This window comes from Vespula vulgaris, chromosome 9 (genome assembly GCF_905475345.1).
Source record: "Vespula vulgaris chromosome 9, iyVesVulg1.1, whole genome shotgun sequence".
In the NCBI taxonomy this organism is placed as follows: domain Eukaryota; kingdom Metazoa; phylum Arthropoda; class Insecta; order Hymenoptera; family Vespidae; genus Vespula; species Vespula vulgaris.
Window position 1 is genome coordinate 8,240,782 of NC_066594.1, and position 19,813 is coordinate 8,260,594.

A 19,813-nucleotide genomic window follows, 5' to 3' on the forward strand; every position below is an offset into this window, starting at 1 on the left:
AGATCGTTGAAAAAAAGAGTAATCGACGTCTCTTGGTTCGTATAAATGTTTCTTTTTTATTGTAACAATATTTCAGGTTTTCACGCAGCTACGATAAACGATCGGTTAAATAACTATATCTAAACTTTTACGTATTAGATCTTTTGGATATACATAAGGCACAAGTATATTTAGTTTTATTCAATTTTCTGTACACGTAAAAATAGTTAAAATTTTGGTCTCTTTCTTTTATCATTATCATTTTCATATAACGTATTTGGAATATAAAGACCCCCTATTACAGATATTGGCATTTCATCCGGTAAGCTAATTTGGACGGACGTACGCGGTAAGAAAAGACGCGAATTTTATTTCTTCGATGGATTCGTGTTCCGTTATACTGGGAAGACAGGAAAATGCTCGAAACATGCTTGGATGCTACTAAGTGCACGATATCAACGGCAAAGTAACAGGGAAGCAATGACATTTCCAGTTTTACACTGTTAAAACTTAACGATGCATAAATTTGTGCAAATTATTAAAGGGAAAGAAAAAGGAACTATACGCTAAATGATTATCACGAGGAATAAGTTAAAAGCACAAACGTTCTAACGTCGAATGATCGAACGAGATATATAATAAGACGCCTCGCATTGGGAATAAAATGACATTATTTAACGGAGATAATATATCAGTTCGATTGGAAGAACACGCGTGGAGTTTCATTGATGTCCAGGAGACGATAAGCGCCTTTGCGTTTGAAATGGATTCTGTAGTAAACGCGGCGAACACTCGATGACACGCAACAACAACGAATCGATGTAATCTTCCAGATCGACCATACGTTTCTTTTTGTCCGCTACTTCTGCTTGAAGCTGTAGCGTCAGTTCTATCAAATCCTAAAGAAACATGAACGATTCATTATAATGCGATAGAAGAGGATCGGGAAGAACGTCGCGCGCGTTTCGTACATATGTGTATATATACATATATATATATTATTACTTCTCTAGATTTTCCGTCAAATTGAGAAAGAATTTCATGGGACAGTCGATGTTTCGTTAAATGTTCGCCCTTGAACGCGTCCTCTCCCCCTATGATGATTCTTTCCGAGGAGGAAGGCCGATTCTCCTCGTTGATCTCTTTGATTTTGTTCTCCTTATCCTTCTTCTTGTCCTTCTTCGCGTTCTTCTCCTCCCTCGGACTCCGCGTGACAAATTTCTCCTCCCTCTTATCCTTCGATTTATCCTCCCTGGAAAATTTATCTTTGATCAGAGAGGACTTCTCCTCTTTGTTGCTCCTATGTTGAATAATTTCTCGAGGAGCCGGGCTCGGAGGTTCCGAAGCGTCTTTAAACCTAGACGACGGCGACGGCGAGTGCGTCGGCGAGAGATCCGATCGATCGTCCTTCGGCTCGTCTATCAGAATCTTTGGATTATTCAGCTTGGTACTTTCCCATCTATATAGAAACGAGGAGGGAAAAGAAAATAAATGCAGGGTCTACGAGGGGCAAAAGGTCTAAGATACGAGAGAGACGATTCGAAAAATGACCTCTTGGGAGCGTTGGACTGTTTCCCGTAAAGCTTCAGGCCCCACTCGTCCTCCTTTTGATCGTCGATTTTGGACAGGGACGAGGTCGAGGAACTCGTGGCGAAACGCGGCGGCTTGTTGGGGGCCACGTTGGCCGCGTTCGGTGCCGTTTGTTGTACCTCGTGACCGACATTGTTGCGACCGAAGGAGGCAGCGGATGCGACCGACGTCACGCTGTTGCTCTTTTTCGTACCGTTGACGGTAGCAACCGGCGCATTCAAGGACGAGGCTGAACTCTTGTGGGACAGATCGTCGAACTGAAAGAGATCGTAGGATAAGGAGGAGCAAAAAGTAGAAGCGAAAGTACATCTGCTACTTCGTTCTCTATCTTTCTCTTTCGGATTAGAATCGCTCACCGTAAATTCGTCCTCGTCTTCGCTGATCACGCCAGGATCGGCTTCCCCGGGTTCTTGGCTGGTCGCTCGAAATCCGTACTCTTCCTCTCTTTCGTCCAAATTCTCTTTGTTCAATTTGTTTTTGCTCTTTCCCTTGACGCGATTGCCTATGGACTTGGCCAATTTTTTCAATCCCTTTCGCTTCTCGATGCTGCCTATGCTCAACAAGCTACCCCCGATGGACTGGGCGGCGGTCGACAGTTGTCCGAGGGAACTTTTGTGTCGCTCCTTCCTCGTGAGATCGGTCAAACTTCCAGCCTTGACTATAAAGCCGATCCTCACTTCGAGCTCGCCCCTGTCCTTCGTGTTCTCTTTGCCCGGCTTGCTGCACAACGCGTACCTGACGGAGACGCGACGCAACAACGTTTATTCGTCGAAGGGACGAGAAAGTAAGGTTAGGTCCTTAAGAAGAAGATCATTTTTCTCGATCTTTCTCGTACGGCACGTTTACGCGTCACGTTCAACGACGTGACGACGTCGCGTATGCATAACGCGTGCACGTACGTTGGCTTCTCTCCAACGTAGTAGCCGTTTGCAGCTCGCCTCTTAACTCTTATCGCGTGCTCAATTTTAATATTAGATCTGATCTCGCGCACACGCGTGCATACGTACGCGCCACCGAGAATCTCGTCTTCTTCTCTGGCCTCGCGCGAAAAGTTACGACGTACGGTCGGTGAAAGCGACCGTATCTTTGGAAAAATCAATCCGTCCCCGATTGAGTTTCACTTTATACGTACCATCTATTCTTGGGTCTCTCGTAAACGTCGAAACTCGCCAAGGGAATGCTAACGGTGCCGAGAAATTCGTCGACGCCGAGGAAATTACGGTGCAATGCCGTGAGGACGATTTCCGCGGTGTTTCCCTGTTCTGGTATGGCCAGTTCGCATTCCTCGTGCCATTCCACGTCCTTGGAGGCCTTCTCTTTCACCGAGGTCTGGTACTTTTCCTTGCCGAGGGCAATCGTCACGAAGCAGTCGTTGGTCTCTGCGTCGAGATAGGTTAAACGTTCGCGTGGGTGGACGGGGACGCTCGGTCGGGTTAATCGAGGGAAACGAGTTCGCTCGATACGAAAACGCTTTATTTCCCGTTTATTGCATTTCTTCCCGCAAACGCTCCGTAATCGCGACGCGTGACTCGCGAGGAACGTCGATTTCTCGCGAAATAGCACGGATTACGTCCGAGCGTTACGCGTTCGAGGTATTCTTAATCTCTCTGTCGCAACTCTATTTACTTTGGAACGAGCAAGGAAAATCCGAGGTTGCTTACCTAAGCCAAACGAAAAACGCTTAACCTCAAAAGTCGAGCTCGACGTTATATCTGGGTCAACGATGCGATAGTCAAGTTCAACGAGACGGATAAAATTAGTCGTCAAAGCGCGAACGCGCATTAGTTACTCTGCGGGAAACTCGATCGCGCTGACGCGTCATTCGTCCGATTACGTCGATTCGGAGGACGCAGCGAAACGAGGAGATTCTGTCCGACAGAAACGTCCGTTGCGCTCCTTATACTCACTGTTTTTTCCTTTGGTCAATAGCCCCTTCGCTCTTTGAACTGCGAACAGAATCAAAGTTAGCCTTATTAGTTGTCCCTTAGTTTCGTCCAGTCTCTATTCTCCCTACTTTTCTTTTCTCTCTAGCACCGTTCGACTTTCATCGGCTACTCTTCGTCGAGAGTTCGCTCTTATCGGGAAGTTCGACGGGATAAAACTTTTCTACGCGCGCACTACGTCGGTTACCGCCTCCGCTTGTACGCCCCTTGCCAACGATATCTCTCTCTCTCTCTCTCTCTCTCTGTCTCTCCGAGGCTGCGACGAAGAGAAGACGAATCGCATTCTTTAGCATTCCCTCGCGAGTAAAAGTTCGAGCCGGTGGGTCAAAGTTCGTAAAAGAAGACCTAACCGTCGGTCGGTCAAATGTCGTGCAGGTTGGAAGCGTGCATTTTTCAACGCTCGATGCGTCCAGCGACGTAGCAACGACGTCGCCTTATAAGCGAAAGGAGTTGTCGGTCAAATCGCGTTTTTAACGCGCGGAAACGACGAAACCCGATCTATCTCGGGTATAAAAATATTTGGCAAGGTACGAGGGCTTGTCGCCGGTCGACTACGTTACTGATCGAAGGGAGTTGGCGGTCCGTAGACGCGAACGAAAAGGGGAGCAACGCCGGGTCGCGTTATACGAGCTTTCACACGACTATTTTCTATAGGGATATCAAGGCATCGAGAAAACGGCGAAACCGTGCGGCCATCTTGCACGAAGAAGATCACCTACGTACGTAGAGACGCGTACTACACGTATATACGTACACGCGTATGCCTACGATAATTGACGCTCGTCATATATTCCTCGCTTCAAACTCGTGGCAAAAAACCTTTCTACTACGGTTCTCCGCATCTCGAGCGTGAAACCGTTAGCTCGAATCCGTCGACTCGTAGAGAGCTGAAAATCTCTCCAATAAAACATGTTATTACTACGAACGTTCGCTTCGCTATTTTCCTTTTCTTTGGCAGATACGCGTGTCGATGCGACGTATCGAGATTGTTTACATATTTTTCTTCGCGATTGTTTACATACTTTTCGTTGTTCGGGTCGAACGTCGAGTGGCGTTTGAGGTCACCGAGAAGAAATAAACGCGTCGAGAGAATTGGATATCGCATAACCCGTTATCTACCGACGCAAGTAGGAAATGTCGCGAAGACGTACGAAAGACGAAGAGAATCACACGAAAGAAAATCACGTATGGTAGAAAAGAACGACGATGCGTTTCTCTACGGTTCGTTGGCTCGTCCTTCTGGAGAGAATTAGGCGCGCATTTTCGAACGGTAAGCGCGGGAGAAGGAGCGCCGTCGTTCCTTTCTTTGCAACGAAACGATCGGCGGAAACGCGAACGATCTGATCGTCCTTAGACGTCTCGATGCGCGTTCGATCGGAAACAGTCGACGGAGAACGATGGAAACGTCACGTCGAACGAACGACAAGCCGTTGCTCGCGACATCGAAGGAAGAGTCACCGCAAAGACGACGACGACGATGGACGGCTTTCTAAACGCATTCCACGAGCAACGTGGTCGTACTTGGGAGGTTTCGTCCGCCTACATCGCGACGAGGACAAACGCGTAACTCGGCTTACGTGTTCCATTAATCGACTTTACGGTACATCATCGCTCGTCGTAAACCTTTCCTCGTTTATCTATCTCTGCGAATCTATCCGTCTCTCTTGCTCCGAGCCACCTGTCGAGTCATTGGCACGATCCAAACTTTACGACGTATACCATTCGTCGACTCTTACCTGTCACCTGTACGTGAGTAGGACTCCACATTTTCGGTCTAATCGCTGGTCGTCGAGTACGTCAAGTTTCTCTCTTCTCTCTCTCTCTCTCTCTCTCTCTCTCTCTCTCTATCTTTGTCTACTTAACCAAAAAATACGCACGACGCGCGTTTCTACGTGTCTTGCGCATTCTACGAGACGGTGGTCGCTTTCAACACCCATGCGAGAGTGGCTTTGTGATACGTTGAAAATACGAAAGACGCTCGCCGTACCGTACGGTGGCATCGACTACGACCAACTACGACGACTCTTACGATGCTTCCAACAACCGCTACGTCTACTTTCTCTCTTCCTCGCGCTTGCTCTCATTCTCTCTCTCTCTCTCTCTCTCTCTCTCATCTGTCAGCGTGCTAGCCAGCGCGCATCCCTCGCGCGCAGACCGCAGTTACTGCCATTCCAGGTGCGGCGCGACACCGAGTCGGGCCACTCGCTTGCCGATTCGAGTCCAGGTCGGTAAAATCGACGAACGTACCAGGTACGTTCGTTCGATCATTAGTCTTTCTTGATTATTAGCGTCGACGATTTCACGTACCAATCGCGAAAGTCCAATAAATCGAAGATGCATGCTCGTTTCTTTCGTCGTTAGAACGAAGGCGCGTGCATCGGTACGCGTCGAACGTTTGTATATGTAAAATAAGCAAACAGTCTGCTAGTCAGCCGTTTCTCGGATCGTCGATAAGATACGAATACATTTACGATCTCGTAAACGAAAAAGCTTGTATGAAATTCTTATAAAACTGGTCTCTCTCTCTCTCTCTCTCTCTCTCTTTAAAGATGACTAACGAAGAATGCTCGTTAATTTCTTAATACTTATTTGCATAGAAGATGGCCTTGCAGCGTTCTATTGTTCGAAAGTACGTATTTTCATAAGCGATTCTCTTAAGCGAGAGAAAACGATCGCGAAGAAGAAATCGCGTTCGAATGAGTCGACGCATCCTCGAAATTCTTTTACCGTCGGTACTCGCGAAAAAATATCCAATGACAAACGGAAACGAAAAGGCGGTAGCACGATCGAACATGGACGTCTCGTAATTGTCGTGCGCACGGTTATCCTCGTTATTTCGTAATACCATCTCGTGACTGGTACACGGAGACGCCGTTTTATTTACGAACCGTTTAAACGGTCTGAAACGACCAACGCGAGATATCGCTCGGACGTTGGAAAGAGACGACGTAGAAGGAAAAAAAAATTTGCGGCAACGCGCAGGCAACTCGATCGCGATTCACGTAAAACGATGTCTCGTCTTCCGTAAGAAACGTTCTTATCGTGGTCTAGGAGACGTTTCGTTTCCGTTAATAAACGTCATCTCGAGGTTTCAACCGAGCCTTCGTCGCGATTCTCTTATCGTTTCGCTCGGCAACTTTTTTGAAAAAAAAGAAAAAAAAGAAAAGAAAAAAGGCACGCGCGAACGTAACAGTGTCATCGCTTTGTTCGCGTGCTTACGTCACGCTCTCACACTCTCGCCTCGTACCCATTATTACGCTGTGCCGAGTTAAAGCAAATCCACGCCTTGCTATTAATTAATTCGTCGACTTGGAGGCAGCTCCAGCGAGGTTATCGCACGTTTATCGCTTCGATACGATCCGTCTTTTCGTTTCGACGTTCGACGATTTTTTCCTCAAGGTCGATAGTTGATTCTTTTTCCTTGGTAATTATTTCGTTGGACTTTCGACGATACACGTACGAGGCTTATCGTCGCGCCGATAAACTAGCATACTCGGAAATAGTATCGATACCGGCAATTAAAATTTCTCCCGTACGTTTACGATCATTACTCTTTATAGGATATACCGTGCACGCACCCGAGCGCGTGGAAAAACGTTGAAAGTCACGTCTCTGGCTGGTTTACCAGGAATACGCGAGGATATGCGCGAGGAATGCAAAGTTTTGGGATCGGCCGTATCTCCGGTCGGTCGGTCGGTCGGTCGGTCGGTCGGTCGGCGGAATAGCCAAGGATCCCTCGGGCTCTCGCGTAATTTCGAGATCCTCTTTTCTCCAAGATCGCACGTTTTCGACGCAACCTGCATACGTTTCTCTTTTATTTCTAGGAAACAATGTCGGGTAGGTGCGAGCGACGATTAAAGGTCGCGTCGCTCCTAAGCCCGGAAAGGCATGGCAACGCGTTGCGCGATTCGTTAAACACGTGTTAACGAAGCCATGATTCATCGACCTCTACGGAGATCGGCAACAGGTGTTCCCGCTGCGCATTTCGCCTCCTTTTTAGGCCCAAAACACAAGCGACACGTCTAAACGCAGCAGCGGTGCAAGGCGTACCTGCGTCCGCGCAAAGTCCTTGGGAAGATTCCCATCGAACGAACGCTGCGATCGACGAACGAATTCCGATTTCTCGCTCGAAGCTCGTTTTTTCTTCGGCACGTATCGACGCGTAGAGCTAAGCCGCGTTTCCATCGTTCGACAGGTAGGAGGAAGAAGTTCGCGAAGCTTCCTTCACCTGTCGCGCGAGGGCGGTAGACGCGACAGCGACGAAGACGTGCCTGCCATCTTCGTCGAGATCGTCTCTCTCTCTCGCTCGCTCGCTCGCTCGCTCGCTCGCTCGCTCCGGTCGTCGGCTCGACTCGCTCTTCGGTCGCGGGGATCGGGAGAAAAGGAAGAGAGAAGAGAGCAGCACAGAGAATCGAAGACGGGGCTCGTAGTTCGCTCGGCACGTATTTTCCCCGTTCCGCGTCGAATCGGCGTTCGCGGATCGTCGCTTTTCCGTCCTTCGCCGTCGCTCGCTCCGTCTCCCTCCCCGCCCCGAGAGGCCCCGAACGGTCGCGAGATGACGCGATTGGTCCCTGCGATCCCGCGTACGCGCGAACCGACCTTTAGTTCGTTCGCCGCCGATCTCGCGTACGGTCGTACCTGTCGGTACCCGATCGAGCGCTCGCCGGTTGGGAAGCAGTCGATCCCAGTCGTTTTCGATAGATCGTCACGCGCGGTTCTCGTACGTGCCAGCGCCGAGATACGAGAGAGGAGTCGGGGAGAGGAAGAAGGAAGAGGACGTGAATCGAGAATAGGATAGATCGCGCGAGTCGCGAGCGTGTCCGTTCGAGCCTCCTTCCGCGACCGGACAATCTGGAAAGTCAAAGTGCTGGTCTCGAAATGTCGTCCCTGAAGGGCGATAAGACACCGTACGCGCGTCTTTGCCACATCGTCAAGTGGGACGACTTTGACGGTTACGGCTTCAATCTTCACGCGGAGAAAGGGAAGAACGGGCAGTACATCGGTAAGGTGGACGAGGGTTCCCCGAGCCAAGCCGCTGGCTTGAAGCAAGGGGATCGGATCATCGAGGTGAACGAGATTAACATAGCCAACGAGACTCACAAGCAGGTGGTCGAACGCATCAAGGCGTTCCCGAACGAGACCAAGCTCCTGGTGCTCGATCAGGAGGCTGACGAGCACTTCAGGGCTAACAACGTCGTCGTCAAGGGCACCATGGCGAACGTCAAGGTGATCAAGACGCCGGAGAGGAATCCGAACAGCGTGGATCACGAGGAGGGATCGGACCACGGCGTCTCCGCCGACGAGGTGAGTCTCCCCCCGCCCCCTCTCGGCGGCTCTCCTTCGCCGAGCATCACGAATCGGTCGCGCCAATTGCTTTATCGTAGGCGACGCGGGAAAACTCGTTTTTTTGTAGGTTATCTCCCATCGCGACACCTCGCCCCTGGATGCAAAGAATCCGCTTTCCGTCCTTCCTCGACCGCGTAACGTCGCAGCGCGAGGAATTTAGAGGTCGCGGATTCCCTTTTCTTTTCTTCCCCAGAGACGCCTACGAAAACACCGTTCCCAAGGATCTTTGATCGATCGATCGATCGATCGTTACTTTCCTCTTACCCTCGCGAATCTGCGTCTCGGCGAATCTCGCGGTTACGAGGCACGTGACCGTTCCTCCTCCGTCCCTCTCCTAACGATCTTCAACGAGTAGATCTCGCTCGGGGAACGTAGCGGTACAAGTGTTTCCAACATCTGTGTTTATTCCGGCGCGGAGATAACAACTCGAAGCGAACGCTACCTTCGTTGCACGAAAAGAGTCTGTTTCGAGAGAAGGAGAGGAGAAGAAGTAGGATCGTTCGCACTCTTTTCGTAGAGACGCGAGAACCGATCGCTCGGCCGAAACACGCCGCTCGATCTCCTTACCGAAGTACGAATGTTGCAATCGCGCGCGAGATAAGACCAACGCGCGAATCTCCGTCCGTCTATCTCCGTTCCTGTTCCTCCAGGGCTTTGAACTTAGGAGCGAGGGCGCGAACGCGTCGGCCGTAATTGAAAGAATAGCGACGGAAGAGCAACGGTTTATCGTTTATCGACGTTTAGCGGTTCGAACGGTCGTACGCAAGCGCGATCGATCGACTCCGGCTAGGGGGTTTCCCTTTCCAAGGGAGACGTGAAAAGTACGTAGAACGCTCTTTTTCGAGCACGATTAAATATCTCGGAGCAACCCAACCGTACGATGGTTCACGTCCTCCCCGTTATCGTCGTTTTTATCGCGTATCGAACGACCGACGGAACCTTCCTCGAAGTCGGTGTCGCCCACGCAGATTTCGTCGTCGTCGTCGTCGTCCTGCCGTCTCGTTCCTGCGGAACGAAAGAGAAAAATCTCAATTTTATCTAATCGCTTATCTCGACGGACTTTATCGACGGATCGATCGAATCCGATACTAACGAGAGAATAATCAAAGGCGTTACGCGATTATCTAAATGTTTGCGAGCGATCGTTTCGTCGAAACCATCTAATTATCCGACGTGTCTTCGAGACCGATTTTTCTCCGAGACCGGAGGAAGGATGGAATCGATGACTCACCTCTTCTCCCGAGGAAGATAAAACGTCCGTGCAACGAACACGCGTATTATCGTACGAACGTAAACTGTCTCTAATTACCTTCCATAATAATTCCTTTTCTTTCGTTTTTGCTCGTCGAGGAAGACGCGCGTCGTTTATTACCTTATCTCCATCGAAAGATCCTCGACGTCGGATAGGCATGTTTTTCTCATCTTCGATGCGATCTATCGCGCGAAATCGCGCCTGCGATTCTCCTCAGTCTCGACGCTACGATGCCACCCACTCGCCTACGTGCGTACGTGGATGGGTCTATAGATGGATAAAGCGGATAAACGCAGCTAACGAGGAAAAGAGAACGATTAGCCAGAGATACTAATTACCGGATGTTTCCTTTTCAGAGGGCTCGATTCGTTTCGTCGGGATTCGATCGGTCGATCGCCCGCCGAGATACACTCGTCCTTTGTACGAGTCCTCTTCGTCTCCTCTCCTTCGCGTTTCCAATTACGTAACGCGCACTCGTTGGCTAATACGCTGTCCTGAATTCTTCCTCTCGTTCGAACGAATTTGTATTACGCGGGCTTTCAAAGCGCGAGCCTTCCAGCATCGGCATTTCATTCGTTCGCGCACACGTATGCACCTATACGTATGCCCGCGTGAATATCAGCGCGAGAAAACGAAAGGGAAACGATAACGCTTTCTTTCTGACGTTAGGCGCATTAATTGGATGTACATACGTACGTACACACACACACACACACATATATCGCGTTACGTCGACGAATCGCTAGAAATTCTTGCCCCTCTCTCTCTCTCGATATATACCGCGTGGAGAATATTCGTTACACTCGGAAAAGAGAGACTTTGCGTATCATCTTTCATTTTTCGATTCGATGATCTCGTACGATATGGTCGGGAGCTCTCTTCCGGTCTTCGACGAGCTTACGTAAATTCCGCGTTCGCGTCGATTCCGGCTCTCCTCCTATCCTACTCTACTCGGTAATTCGGTTTTATTGCGAGGGTACCTATCTTTTCAAAATGCATTGCGTGATCTCTTTCGAAGCGGCGGGCTCCTCCGATTACGCGTCGATAACCGTGGTCGGAAGATTCTCGAAATCGTCGCTCGAAACTTTGAATAATCGGGTCTATCGAAATACGAGAGAACGAAAATGCGTGTCCGCGTTTTCTCGACGAGGAATAACGTATTCGGATAACGGGTATTCGAAAAAAAAAAAAGAAAGAAAAGGCAAGCGATTGCAGCAGCCTCTCCTTTCTCTCCTCTCGAAGAATAATTAAATGGCTGTGCGTGCGTGCGTGCGTGCATGCGTGCGCGCGAGCAAGCAAACGACAAACGACGTGTGCTCGCGTCAGGGTAATTTCAAAGCAGTAGCGTATCGGTGTATCGAACTCGTTCAGCGTTGTATTTTCTGGGTCGCCGCGAAATTCCTCTCTCGTTTAGCAGGTGAAACGTCGTTTGCTGGTTATACGTAGAACGTTTCAAGGTAGCTTTGAGAGAGCTACGTTGTAAATTATTCCGCAAATACGTTTCGTTCCCCCTCTTATCGGCAACTGCTGCCCGCGGTTATGTAAATCGATTCGCCTTCTTTTTCTCTCTCTCTGTTTTTTTCCTTTTTCCTCTTTTTTCTTCCTTATTTTCTTTTTCTTTTCTTTTTTTTTTTTTTTATAAATCTGCCAACGTCGAGTTTCTTCTTGTTCGAATCGCGAGAAATCTGGCAAGGATAGGAAGCGTACGGCGGTGACGCACGCGAACGCGTTCTAATGCGATTTAACGAGCCGTTTAGAAGCGTAACAAAGCGTATAATCGAATATCAAAGAGGGATTAATTTCGGTGCATACGTTCGAAAAGTTCTCGGCTATTGTTTCGCAACGAAACGGCTGTTCGACGTACAGAGTCGAACGGGAGGAAAATCTTGAGGAAGCTGGTAGAGATTTGAAAATCGTGGGGCTCAACGCGATAGCCGACTAACATTATTTCGAAGGGATTTAAACGGTTCGTGCTCGGTGAAACCGGTTCTTCGTCGCGCATAGGCCTAACCGATGGAATTCCTTTAAGTACCGTTCAGAATTGCATCAGGCTCATCAAGGTCATCGCGGTATCTTACGAAAATCGATCCTACTCTCTCTCTCTCTCTCTCTCTCCCGTCTATCGCATCTCGGAGGATCGTCTCCGCATCGCGGAGGAACGAATACCCAAATTCGTGTCTCCTCTCCGCGTCGAGGATAGAGAAAGTAGTGGTATCGACGATAGTAGGTAATAATTTCAAAGATAATCGTCGAGACGGGAAAAACCGCGCGCTCTCGTCTAATCGAGCCGCGTGTTTTTCTCAACGGCACGATCGGTTATCGCGGACGCGACTTCGAAGGAGGAGGGAGAGAAACGTCCGGTTAGGAATATTTGGAGGAAAAGTGGCACGCGAGGAAGGTGCGTTTGGCCTTGGTACGTGATACGCATTTCGTCGATGGTTCACCGGCGTCGACCGGTATATCGAGGGATATTGGTCAGGACGCGAACGTGACGAGTTTTTTCGATGCTCTCCTATCGTTCGTTTCGATTCGCTCTCGTCGAGTTCCCCGACTTTTCGTCTCTTTCCTTGCGTACGTAATAATTCGGAGGAATTCCTCTTGTTTCTTGTTCTTTCAGAACGCACGAAAGTCGAGCGGGTCCAACGACACGGAGCACAGCGATAGCACGGCAACGACGGTGAACGCTTCTACGATAGCGGTGACAACGACGATGACGACGACGGCGTCCTCGACGACGATGTCCTCGTTGTCGAGCGAAAACGAAGAGACGAGCGTCGCTCGAGAAAACGGCAGCGCTAATTCGAGAAACAGCGAGACGACGGAGGCTCACGTTCACGGAACCGGCAACGGCACCGTGACCGGAAACAACGAGCCCAGGCAAGGTTTGAACCTGAAGATGAGCGCGAAGGAGCTCAGGGCTCAGCTGGCGGCACGGAAGAAGTACGATCCCAAGAAGGAGTCGATCGGCTTCAAGGACAAATTCGACATCGTTCAGAAACTTTAATCGTTAAGTCGGCCGATCAAGAAGAACGAACGAACACAAAAGAAAGAGAGAAAGAAACGAAAATCGAAAGGATACGGTATCTCGATCTAAAACCCACGGTGCTTCGTACTTTTCGGCGGTCCTTTCCGCTCCTTGCGTCTTCTCTCCTTCCGTCCGTCTCTGTCTCTCCCTCTCCCTCCGATCGACCCTTCCCCTTTACTTCCCTCCTACTTACTCGTTATTACGAACACGAGTCGAGTCCGTCGCCCAAATTTTATCTAGCGGTAGGAAGGCGCGTTATCGAAAAGGAAGGTACACGTACGATTACGTCCATCCGGTCGTTGCGATAAACTCGCGACGCGTTACGTTCGTTGGCTTTGTTAATTATCGTTTTAAGCGGGAAGATCGCGTGATGAAGGTACGCGGTAGATACAGGTATAGCATAGGTATGCGAGCGTATGGGAAAAGAGAGAAAGGACGAACTGTCGCGTTCCCCGTTCGTAGAGGATCCTCGCGAATACGAAAATCTCGTGAATCGGTGTGGTACGATGGGTGGAGAGAAACGAACGTTCGGTTGGTAACGCGAGTCCGGATATACGTAATTACGAAGACACGGATAATTACGGTAAATTCGTTCCCCGAAGATGTTACCGCGATTACCTACCATTTTCGCGGCAAAATACTTCCGGATATTCGTTCGTTAGGCAGCCTCCTACTCATTTTCCTTTTCCCGTCTTTCGCAATCGGTTTGTCGTTAAAATCTATTTTCTTTTTTTCCTTTCGTTTCTTTTTCAAAGCTTTGCATCGTCGCCCGGGAGGGAGTCGATAAAAGTCCCGATAACGGTCGCACGTTGCGCCGATTCTTAATCATCGTCCTAAAAACTCTCTCTTCGCGAGACTCGCCTCGTAATGGGTATCGTCGGCTCGAAGCCATAGCCCCGGCCTTTCTCAAATATTCTTTCCAAGGACCGGCCGACTCCTCCTCCGCGGGATATCGAGGAAAGCGATATCGCCTTTGACGCAGATCGTCCTTTATGTTTTCTCCTTTACAAACTCTACGTCCACTCGCCTTTCCCACTTTCCTTTCCGGCCGTTACGAAAAGAAATCTGCGTGTGGGTTGCGAAGAAACTGCGTTTCTCCGATCATCGGATGGAATTTTTCATCGATAAGAAATAACGATAACGCCAATACATTATTACGATTATCGAGATAGAAGGAAGTCGTGGAAACGTAATAGAAAGTGTAATATGTAGTCCGCTAATACAACGTGTCCTACATGTCGATAAAATAGCAAGTAACGTGCGATTGTAAAAATGTTATTACGACGAAATGAGATAACCGCGTTTTAGCGTAGCGAGTAACGCGAATGCGCGTAAGAACGCGAACGTACGATACTGAGAATACAATATTTTTCGCGTAGTTGGTTACACGCTTGAATCGAGACTCGAGGAGAGTCGTAGGAGCGTATATAAAAGTTAGCTTTACGTCTGACTCTACGTTGCTAAATATTACGACGACACGTTGTGCAACATTCAATTATCGTTATCGTCGTTGGTACGCGCTCACCTGCATCTAACCCGAGTCAGAGACGCGATTCCTACTCGCGGCGCGTACCGACGACTTTTCGTCGTTTCCCTTTCTTCGAAATCTCCAAAATGGCATCATGATTTCTTAGTTCCGAATAGGTACGAATAGACTCTTATAGATTTTACGCGCCGGATAATTTTCACGCAAATTCCCTTCCACGATTACTTGTTACGCCAGCCGTCGTCCTTTCCAGCGACGTCAGCGCAACGTTAGATCGTCCCGATCGTTCCATCGTTCGAGCCCATACGCTTGTAGCGATCGTACGTACTCGTTAAGCGACGAGATTGCGCACTCGCGTCGGCACGTAGTACTCGATGACATTAGACCATTACTCCAAATACCGTTAAGCCGACGCGTCTTCGACTCTTGTACGTTCGCGCAAAGGATCGCCTTCAAGGATCGCCGATCGTGAATGGAATTTTAATGCGCGAGGTCGTTGTTTGCATCATCGATCATCGCCGATTAGCGTTACGTGCGAGACGCGATGCACGAAAAAAGGGCGTACGCGTATGGGTTCGTTAGTTCGGTAAGGATTTTTTCTTGTTTTTTGTTTTTTTTTTTTTTATTATCGAGAGTTACGCACGTCGCGTCGTTTCGATCTCGCCAAGCGCGCGTAAAGTCGGGGTTCCTAAGGAGACGTTGTCGCACGGATAGATTAAAGTCGATCTAGATGCCTACCTTATCGACGTTAGGAAGGACACGGTGACCGCCATCGTTACGACACCGTTGTATAAACGCTATAGAATTTTTCGACGAGGTAAACCGTACCACATGGCTCCTCCTCGGCTAATCCTCCTAATCGTATAGCTCTAATCGTCTCGTAATAACACACGTTCGCACGTTAATCATCACGTTTTCTGCAATACGTTTGATCGTTGTAAAATGTAAATATTAGAAGTCGTGTGCCAGTTTCGGTGCAACGATCACGAGGAAAGGGTGGATGCTACGAAGAAACGTCGATGCAAATTCAACGTTATTATTATTATTTTTTTTTTTTCAATCTCACTGTTTATTTTATCTCTTACTACCCAACGGTCAATAGTTACTCGCTACTTTTCAAGTAAAGATCGTAACGGATCGGATAGATTCGAGAAACGATGTATATTTTGTTTTGAAAAAATCGTAATCTTTTCTATCGATTGGTTGCACCGAACTTTTAAAATGTATATAATTATAAGCACATATACATACGCACGTTTTTTTTTCTTCCGTTCTTCCCGCAAGAATGGAACGTGCACGTTGTTACGGTTATCGAGCACATAAAGATGTTGATTACGTTAGTTTAAGTTTACTATTTTCTTGTTCGATTATAAGACTTAGTTATTGTGTTACTCATTGTAGTACGCGTTCGCGCGTACCCGTCTATTTACATAAAACGTCGATGTACGTGTTATTATTCGCTTGCTGTTTCATTTCCACCAATTTACTCGATAAATTGTATCATTTACCCGTATCCCGTGCCCCTAAATCGATGCAAAGTACGCATAACGCGGCTCGATCCGTCGGTAACGACACGATCGACGGTTATCGATAATCACCGACGTTTGACTTTTCAAATTCCGTAGGTGGCGCCAGTTTTCGCTTTTTCGATACGATTCGTTCGCTACTTTTTAACGGATTTTTTCAACGGTTAACGGACATTCTCGCTGAAAAACGGTAGGAAGGAACGTCTTCGACGTACTCTCGTACTTTGATGACTCGGTAACTTTTAAGGATGGTGTGAGTATATTAGTTTAAGCACTCATTCTATGATTACTTTCCAAATAGCTTAGACTCGATGAAACGGTGCAAAAAACGGCACTTTTTCTTTCCTTTTTTTTTTCAAGAAACTAAGGTTACGCAATCGCTCGTCCTTTTCGGAACCATCTTCCGAGCATAAAAACGTTAATTGCCGACGAGTCGTTGGAGCGTATTCTATAAAAATAAAGGCAAAAGAAATAACGACGATCGAAGTTCGCGTTTACGTAGGTTCTTTAGAGCTCGATTTCTGTACGAATTCGAAGAGAACTTTTTGTATGCAATCGCGAGCATACGTTATGGAATTTACAAATCGTTTGTTACTGGCGGAAGTTATCGATAAATTATTAGCTTCATTCTGTTCTGGATCGTAAGGAAACACACAAAGAGAGAGAGGCGTAGCTCGCGAGTACGAGAGAGAGGAGGCGACGTAAAGCTAGGCAGAGGGAGCGAGAGAGAGAGAGCGAGAGGCGGACATATATGGTCGCGGGGTCCGAGAAGCTCTCAGGTTACGCCGTCGGCGCTAACGGTTTTCACGATGTTCGTTCTCTCTCTCTCCCTCGACGCATACAAATGTATACACACGTATATATACGTATGTACGACGTACATATATCTTTCTTCCTCTCCCTCGTTACCGCGATCTCTTCTCGCGCTCGTCGCCTGTCTTTCTCTCACAGTTATCCGTCGTCTCACTCGAGCAACGACCAAAAATATCGACGGGCGAGCAGAGGATGAAACGAAGATAGAGCGATCGCGGGCGTGCAAGCTCGTTGGACCGAGAAAGACGGACGATGCGCGATTAGAGGAGCACTCGCTGCACGGCGCGCGTGAGCGAGCGTGCGAGAAGGAGAGAGAGAGAGAGAGAGAGCGCGATACATAGAAAAGCAGGCGGGGTTTTCGTTATTTCGAGATTATCGGGGATTGCCTGCTTTCTGGAATCGTGCCGATCGACTCTCGTTTGGACCATCCGATATCATCGAGCGTTGCCTCGATCTCGAATGGCGACTCGGTCATACGATCACCGACGCCTTTCGCGCGAAAGACGAGAGGATTTCCTCCAACGACGTGTACCATCTTTCGATGTAGGTCGCAGATAAGAGATCTATGATACAGCAGTACCCCGATGAGATTTATAACCCTGTAGTACCCTGTAGAAACCTCGCTGCATCTTCTCTCAAGTCTCTATCGCGACGTACGCGTACGATGAAAAGAAAAAGGTCGAGTTTTTCCAATCGGTACTCGGTAGCGAACGAAACGTCCCCCGGATCATGCATTGTCTTGCCGGCGCGTTAAACGATGCGTTTGAAATTTCAAATTCTATGAATAGAATGTGGTCATGTTACAGTGTCACCGCTTTCAAGAACTCGCAAGGTACGGGCGCGTACACGCCGCTTTGTATATAATAATTTTTCTCGCTCGCAAATAGAGCGTGCTCTCGTAATATCTCGGGAAATTCGCTGACGAGTCCTCCCAATTCGCGAAACGAAGCTGTATTCTTCTCTTTTTTTGTTTTTGCTTTTTTTTCTTTTCTCTTTTAAATTCGTAGAACGATTGCATAATCGGCGAAAACTCGTAAGTATATTGGCAAGAGACGATTCAGCGAGATCTCGTTGTCAATGGTGCGACGTACACGTAGGTGCCGTTTCTCTCGAAATAGACGTCGACTCGGCAAATAGATTTTCCTCGGGACGCGCCGACAAATTCTTCGACGACGTTTTACACCAGCGTTACGTCGCCTCGTAGCGCCGACCTTACTCCGAGTAGTAGAGCCGCGCTCTTATCAGCCATGCGCGTCGACCGCCTTACGAGACTTGGAGCGAGATAGCGAGAGTTGCCGCGGAACGATAAACGTCCCAAAGGACAGACAGTCTTTGCCAAGGGAAGCACCCCGTTGCTTTGACCGATTCGAACTTTGCCTCGCGTCGATCTCGTTTTTCACGTTCGAAAATAGCGACGCGTAAGAAAGTTGGTTCGCAAGAAAGCAACTGTCGATTCCAGTACGTACTCGCGTTCGCGATTCGCTCGCTTTCTTTTAGGATTTGCGCGTCGTGAACCGAGGCAAACATAATAGGCCGGTGTCTTGTCCTGTCCTCGCACTCATAACATCTATTTCCAGAACGGACCGACGTCTAACTTTAGATCGGCTGTTCCATATACTCGAGCCATTCGCCCACTCGGTTCCACTCGTTCGAGAGAAATGCGACGAACGAAGAAATAAGCGCGTTTCCCCTTGGCGAAGGGTCTCGTTTCGGCGGTCGTCCTTTCACATCGGACAACTTCGAGCAAAGAATTCGCTCGTTTCGTTACGATTCGATCGATTGCGATACGATTCGCCGAACGACATCGACGGCGACATCGAGAACGAATTCGTCCGGTCTTTCTCGCGTCTCGTTCGATCACGCGAAAATTTCGCGACAGCGCCGATCCTCGAACGTACTTGCGTTAGTTCGAGGCGCGTCGCCGAGCATCGTGAAAGAGGAGCTCGGAAAATGTTACGATCTCGCAGGGACAGCGATTTCTTTCGGCCGTCGGACTAAAAGCGACGACTCCTAAAAATATTTCGAGCGTAATCCGTGAAACTTTGGTAACGCGGTTCGTTCGGTCGGCGACGAAGACTCAACCTGAAAATCCTTCGAGAGCGTGTTTCGATTCCGCCGCATGTCGCGATCGCTCTTCCGAGCAAGTTCGACGCACGTTTGGCCGATATCTATCGCGCTGAAAATAGACGAATAATGAATGTCCTATTTATAGGAATATCTTATTTGGAACGTCGTAGTCTCGCTAAATCATTTCTCGTTTGGCAAAACTCGATTAGTCACGGCGAAGATAAAGATCGAATTTTGTAGGACATTTTATGTTATTTTCCCGTCTGGTCTCGTTGTTGCAAATTCGCGAGGTTGCTGCGTCTGGGATTTTTCTTTCTCCGACGTTCCTCGGAGCTCGCTTTTCTACGAACCGACGATTTATCTACGCGACTCTCTTTGCTTATTTCTCTTCGTCGTCGTATTTTCGCTCGTGAATCCGTTTAATACGAGCCTCGCGACTTTGCTATCGACGGTGGACTCGAGTAGGTTGCTAAGACGAAACGATCTATGGTGGTAGTACCGAGAACTACGGATTAGCTTTCTTCGTCGTCGAACTCTCGGAACACGGGACGGAGGGGCGCAAATTTTTGCCGATCGCCTTCTCTCTCTCTCTCTCTCTCTCTCTCGGTGGTTTACCGAGAAAGAAAACGTTGCGTTCAAATTTACCGATTCGTTCTCGGTAAGCGCGGCGCGCATGTATACATTCGTTTCTCGGTCCGCCTATTATCGATTTATTTCCCTTTTTTACGCCGAAACGTCCGCGCTATTTTTACGATTAACGAGGTTTAGCTAACCTTGCGACTTTTT

The 19,813-nt window shown here is 48.5% G+C and overlaps 2 protein-coding genes across 6 annotated transcripts; one reads left to right on the top strand and one right to left on the bottom strand.

The window, feature by feature from the left end:
* Nucleotides 1-36: 36 nt before the first annotated feature.
* On the bottom strand, nucleotides 37-5,403 carry LOC127066035 (rab11 family-interacting protein 2). Of its 3 annotated transcripts, XM_050999254.1 has the most exons (7): nucleotides 5,249-5,403; nucleotides 3,477-3,515; nucleotides 2,702-2,948; nucleotides 1,926-2,304; nucleotides 1,531-1,826; nucleotides 985-1,438; nucleotides 37-878 (listed from the first exon to the last, which is right to left on the bottom strand). In XM_050999254.1, the coding sequence occupies exons 1-7, from the start codon at nucleotides 5,277-5,279 to the stop codon at nucleotides 702-704; spliced, it is 1,623 nt and encodes a 540-aa protein (XP_050855211.1). In that variant the 5' UTR covers nucleotides 5,280-5,403; the 3' UTR covers nucleotides 37-701. The 3 variants fall into 3 exon arrangements, with proteins under 3 accessions (XP_050855211.1, XP_050855212.1, XP_050855210.1); XM_050999255.1 differs by lacking the exons at nucleotides 3,477-3,515; nucleotides 5,249-5,403 and adding an exon at nucleotides 3,231-3,470 and having other exon boundaries at nucleotides 985-1,231; XM_050999253.1 differs by lacking the exons at nucleotides 3,477-3,515; nucleotides 5,249-5,403 and adding an exon at nucleotides 3,231-3,470.
* Nucleotides 3,470-16,077, top strand: LOC127066042 (Na(+)/H(+) exchange regulatory cofactor NHE-RF1). 3 transcript variants are annotated; one of them, XR_007782262.1, is made up of 3 exons: nucleotides 3,470-5,736; nucleotides 7,073-7,260; nucleotides 7,337-8,393. XR_007782262.1 is itself a non-coding variant. In XM_050999268.1 (3 exons), exons 2-3 carry the CDS (start codon nucleotides 8,391-8,393, stop codon nucleotides 13,112-13,114), a joined length of 813 nt encoding a protein of 270 aa, XP_050855225.1. In that variant the 5' UTR covers nucleotides 3,569-5,112; nucleotides 7,337-8,390; the 3' UTR covers nucleotides 13,115-16,077. The 3 variants fall into 3 exon arrangements, 2 of the variants coding, with proteins under 2 accessions (XP_050855225.1, XP_050855224.1); XM_050999268.1 differs by lacking the exon at nucleotides 7,073-7,260 and adding an exon at nucleotides 12,728-16,077 and having other exon boundaries at nucleotides 3,569-5,112; nucleotides 7,337-8,816; XM_050999267.1 differs by lacking the exon at nucleotides 3,470-5,736 and adding an exon at nucleotides 12,728-16,077 and having other exon boundaries at nucleotides 6,642-8,816.
* Nucleotides 16,078-19,813: the final 3,736 nt, after the last annotated feature.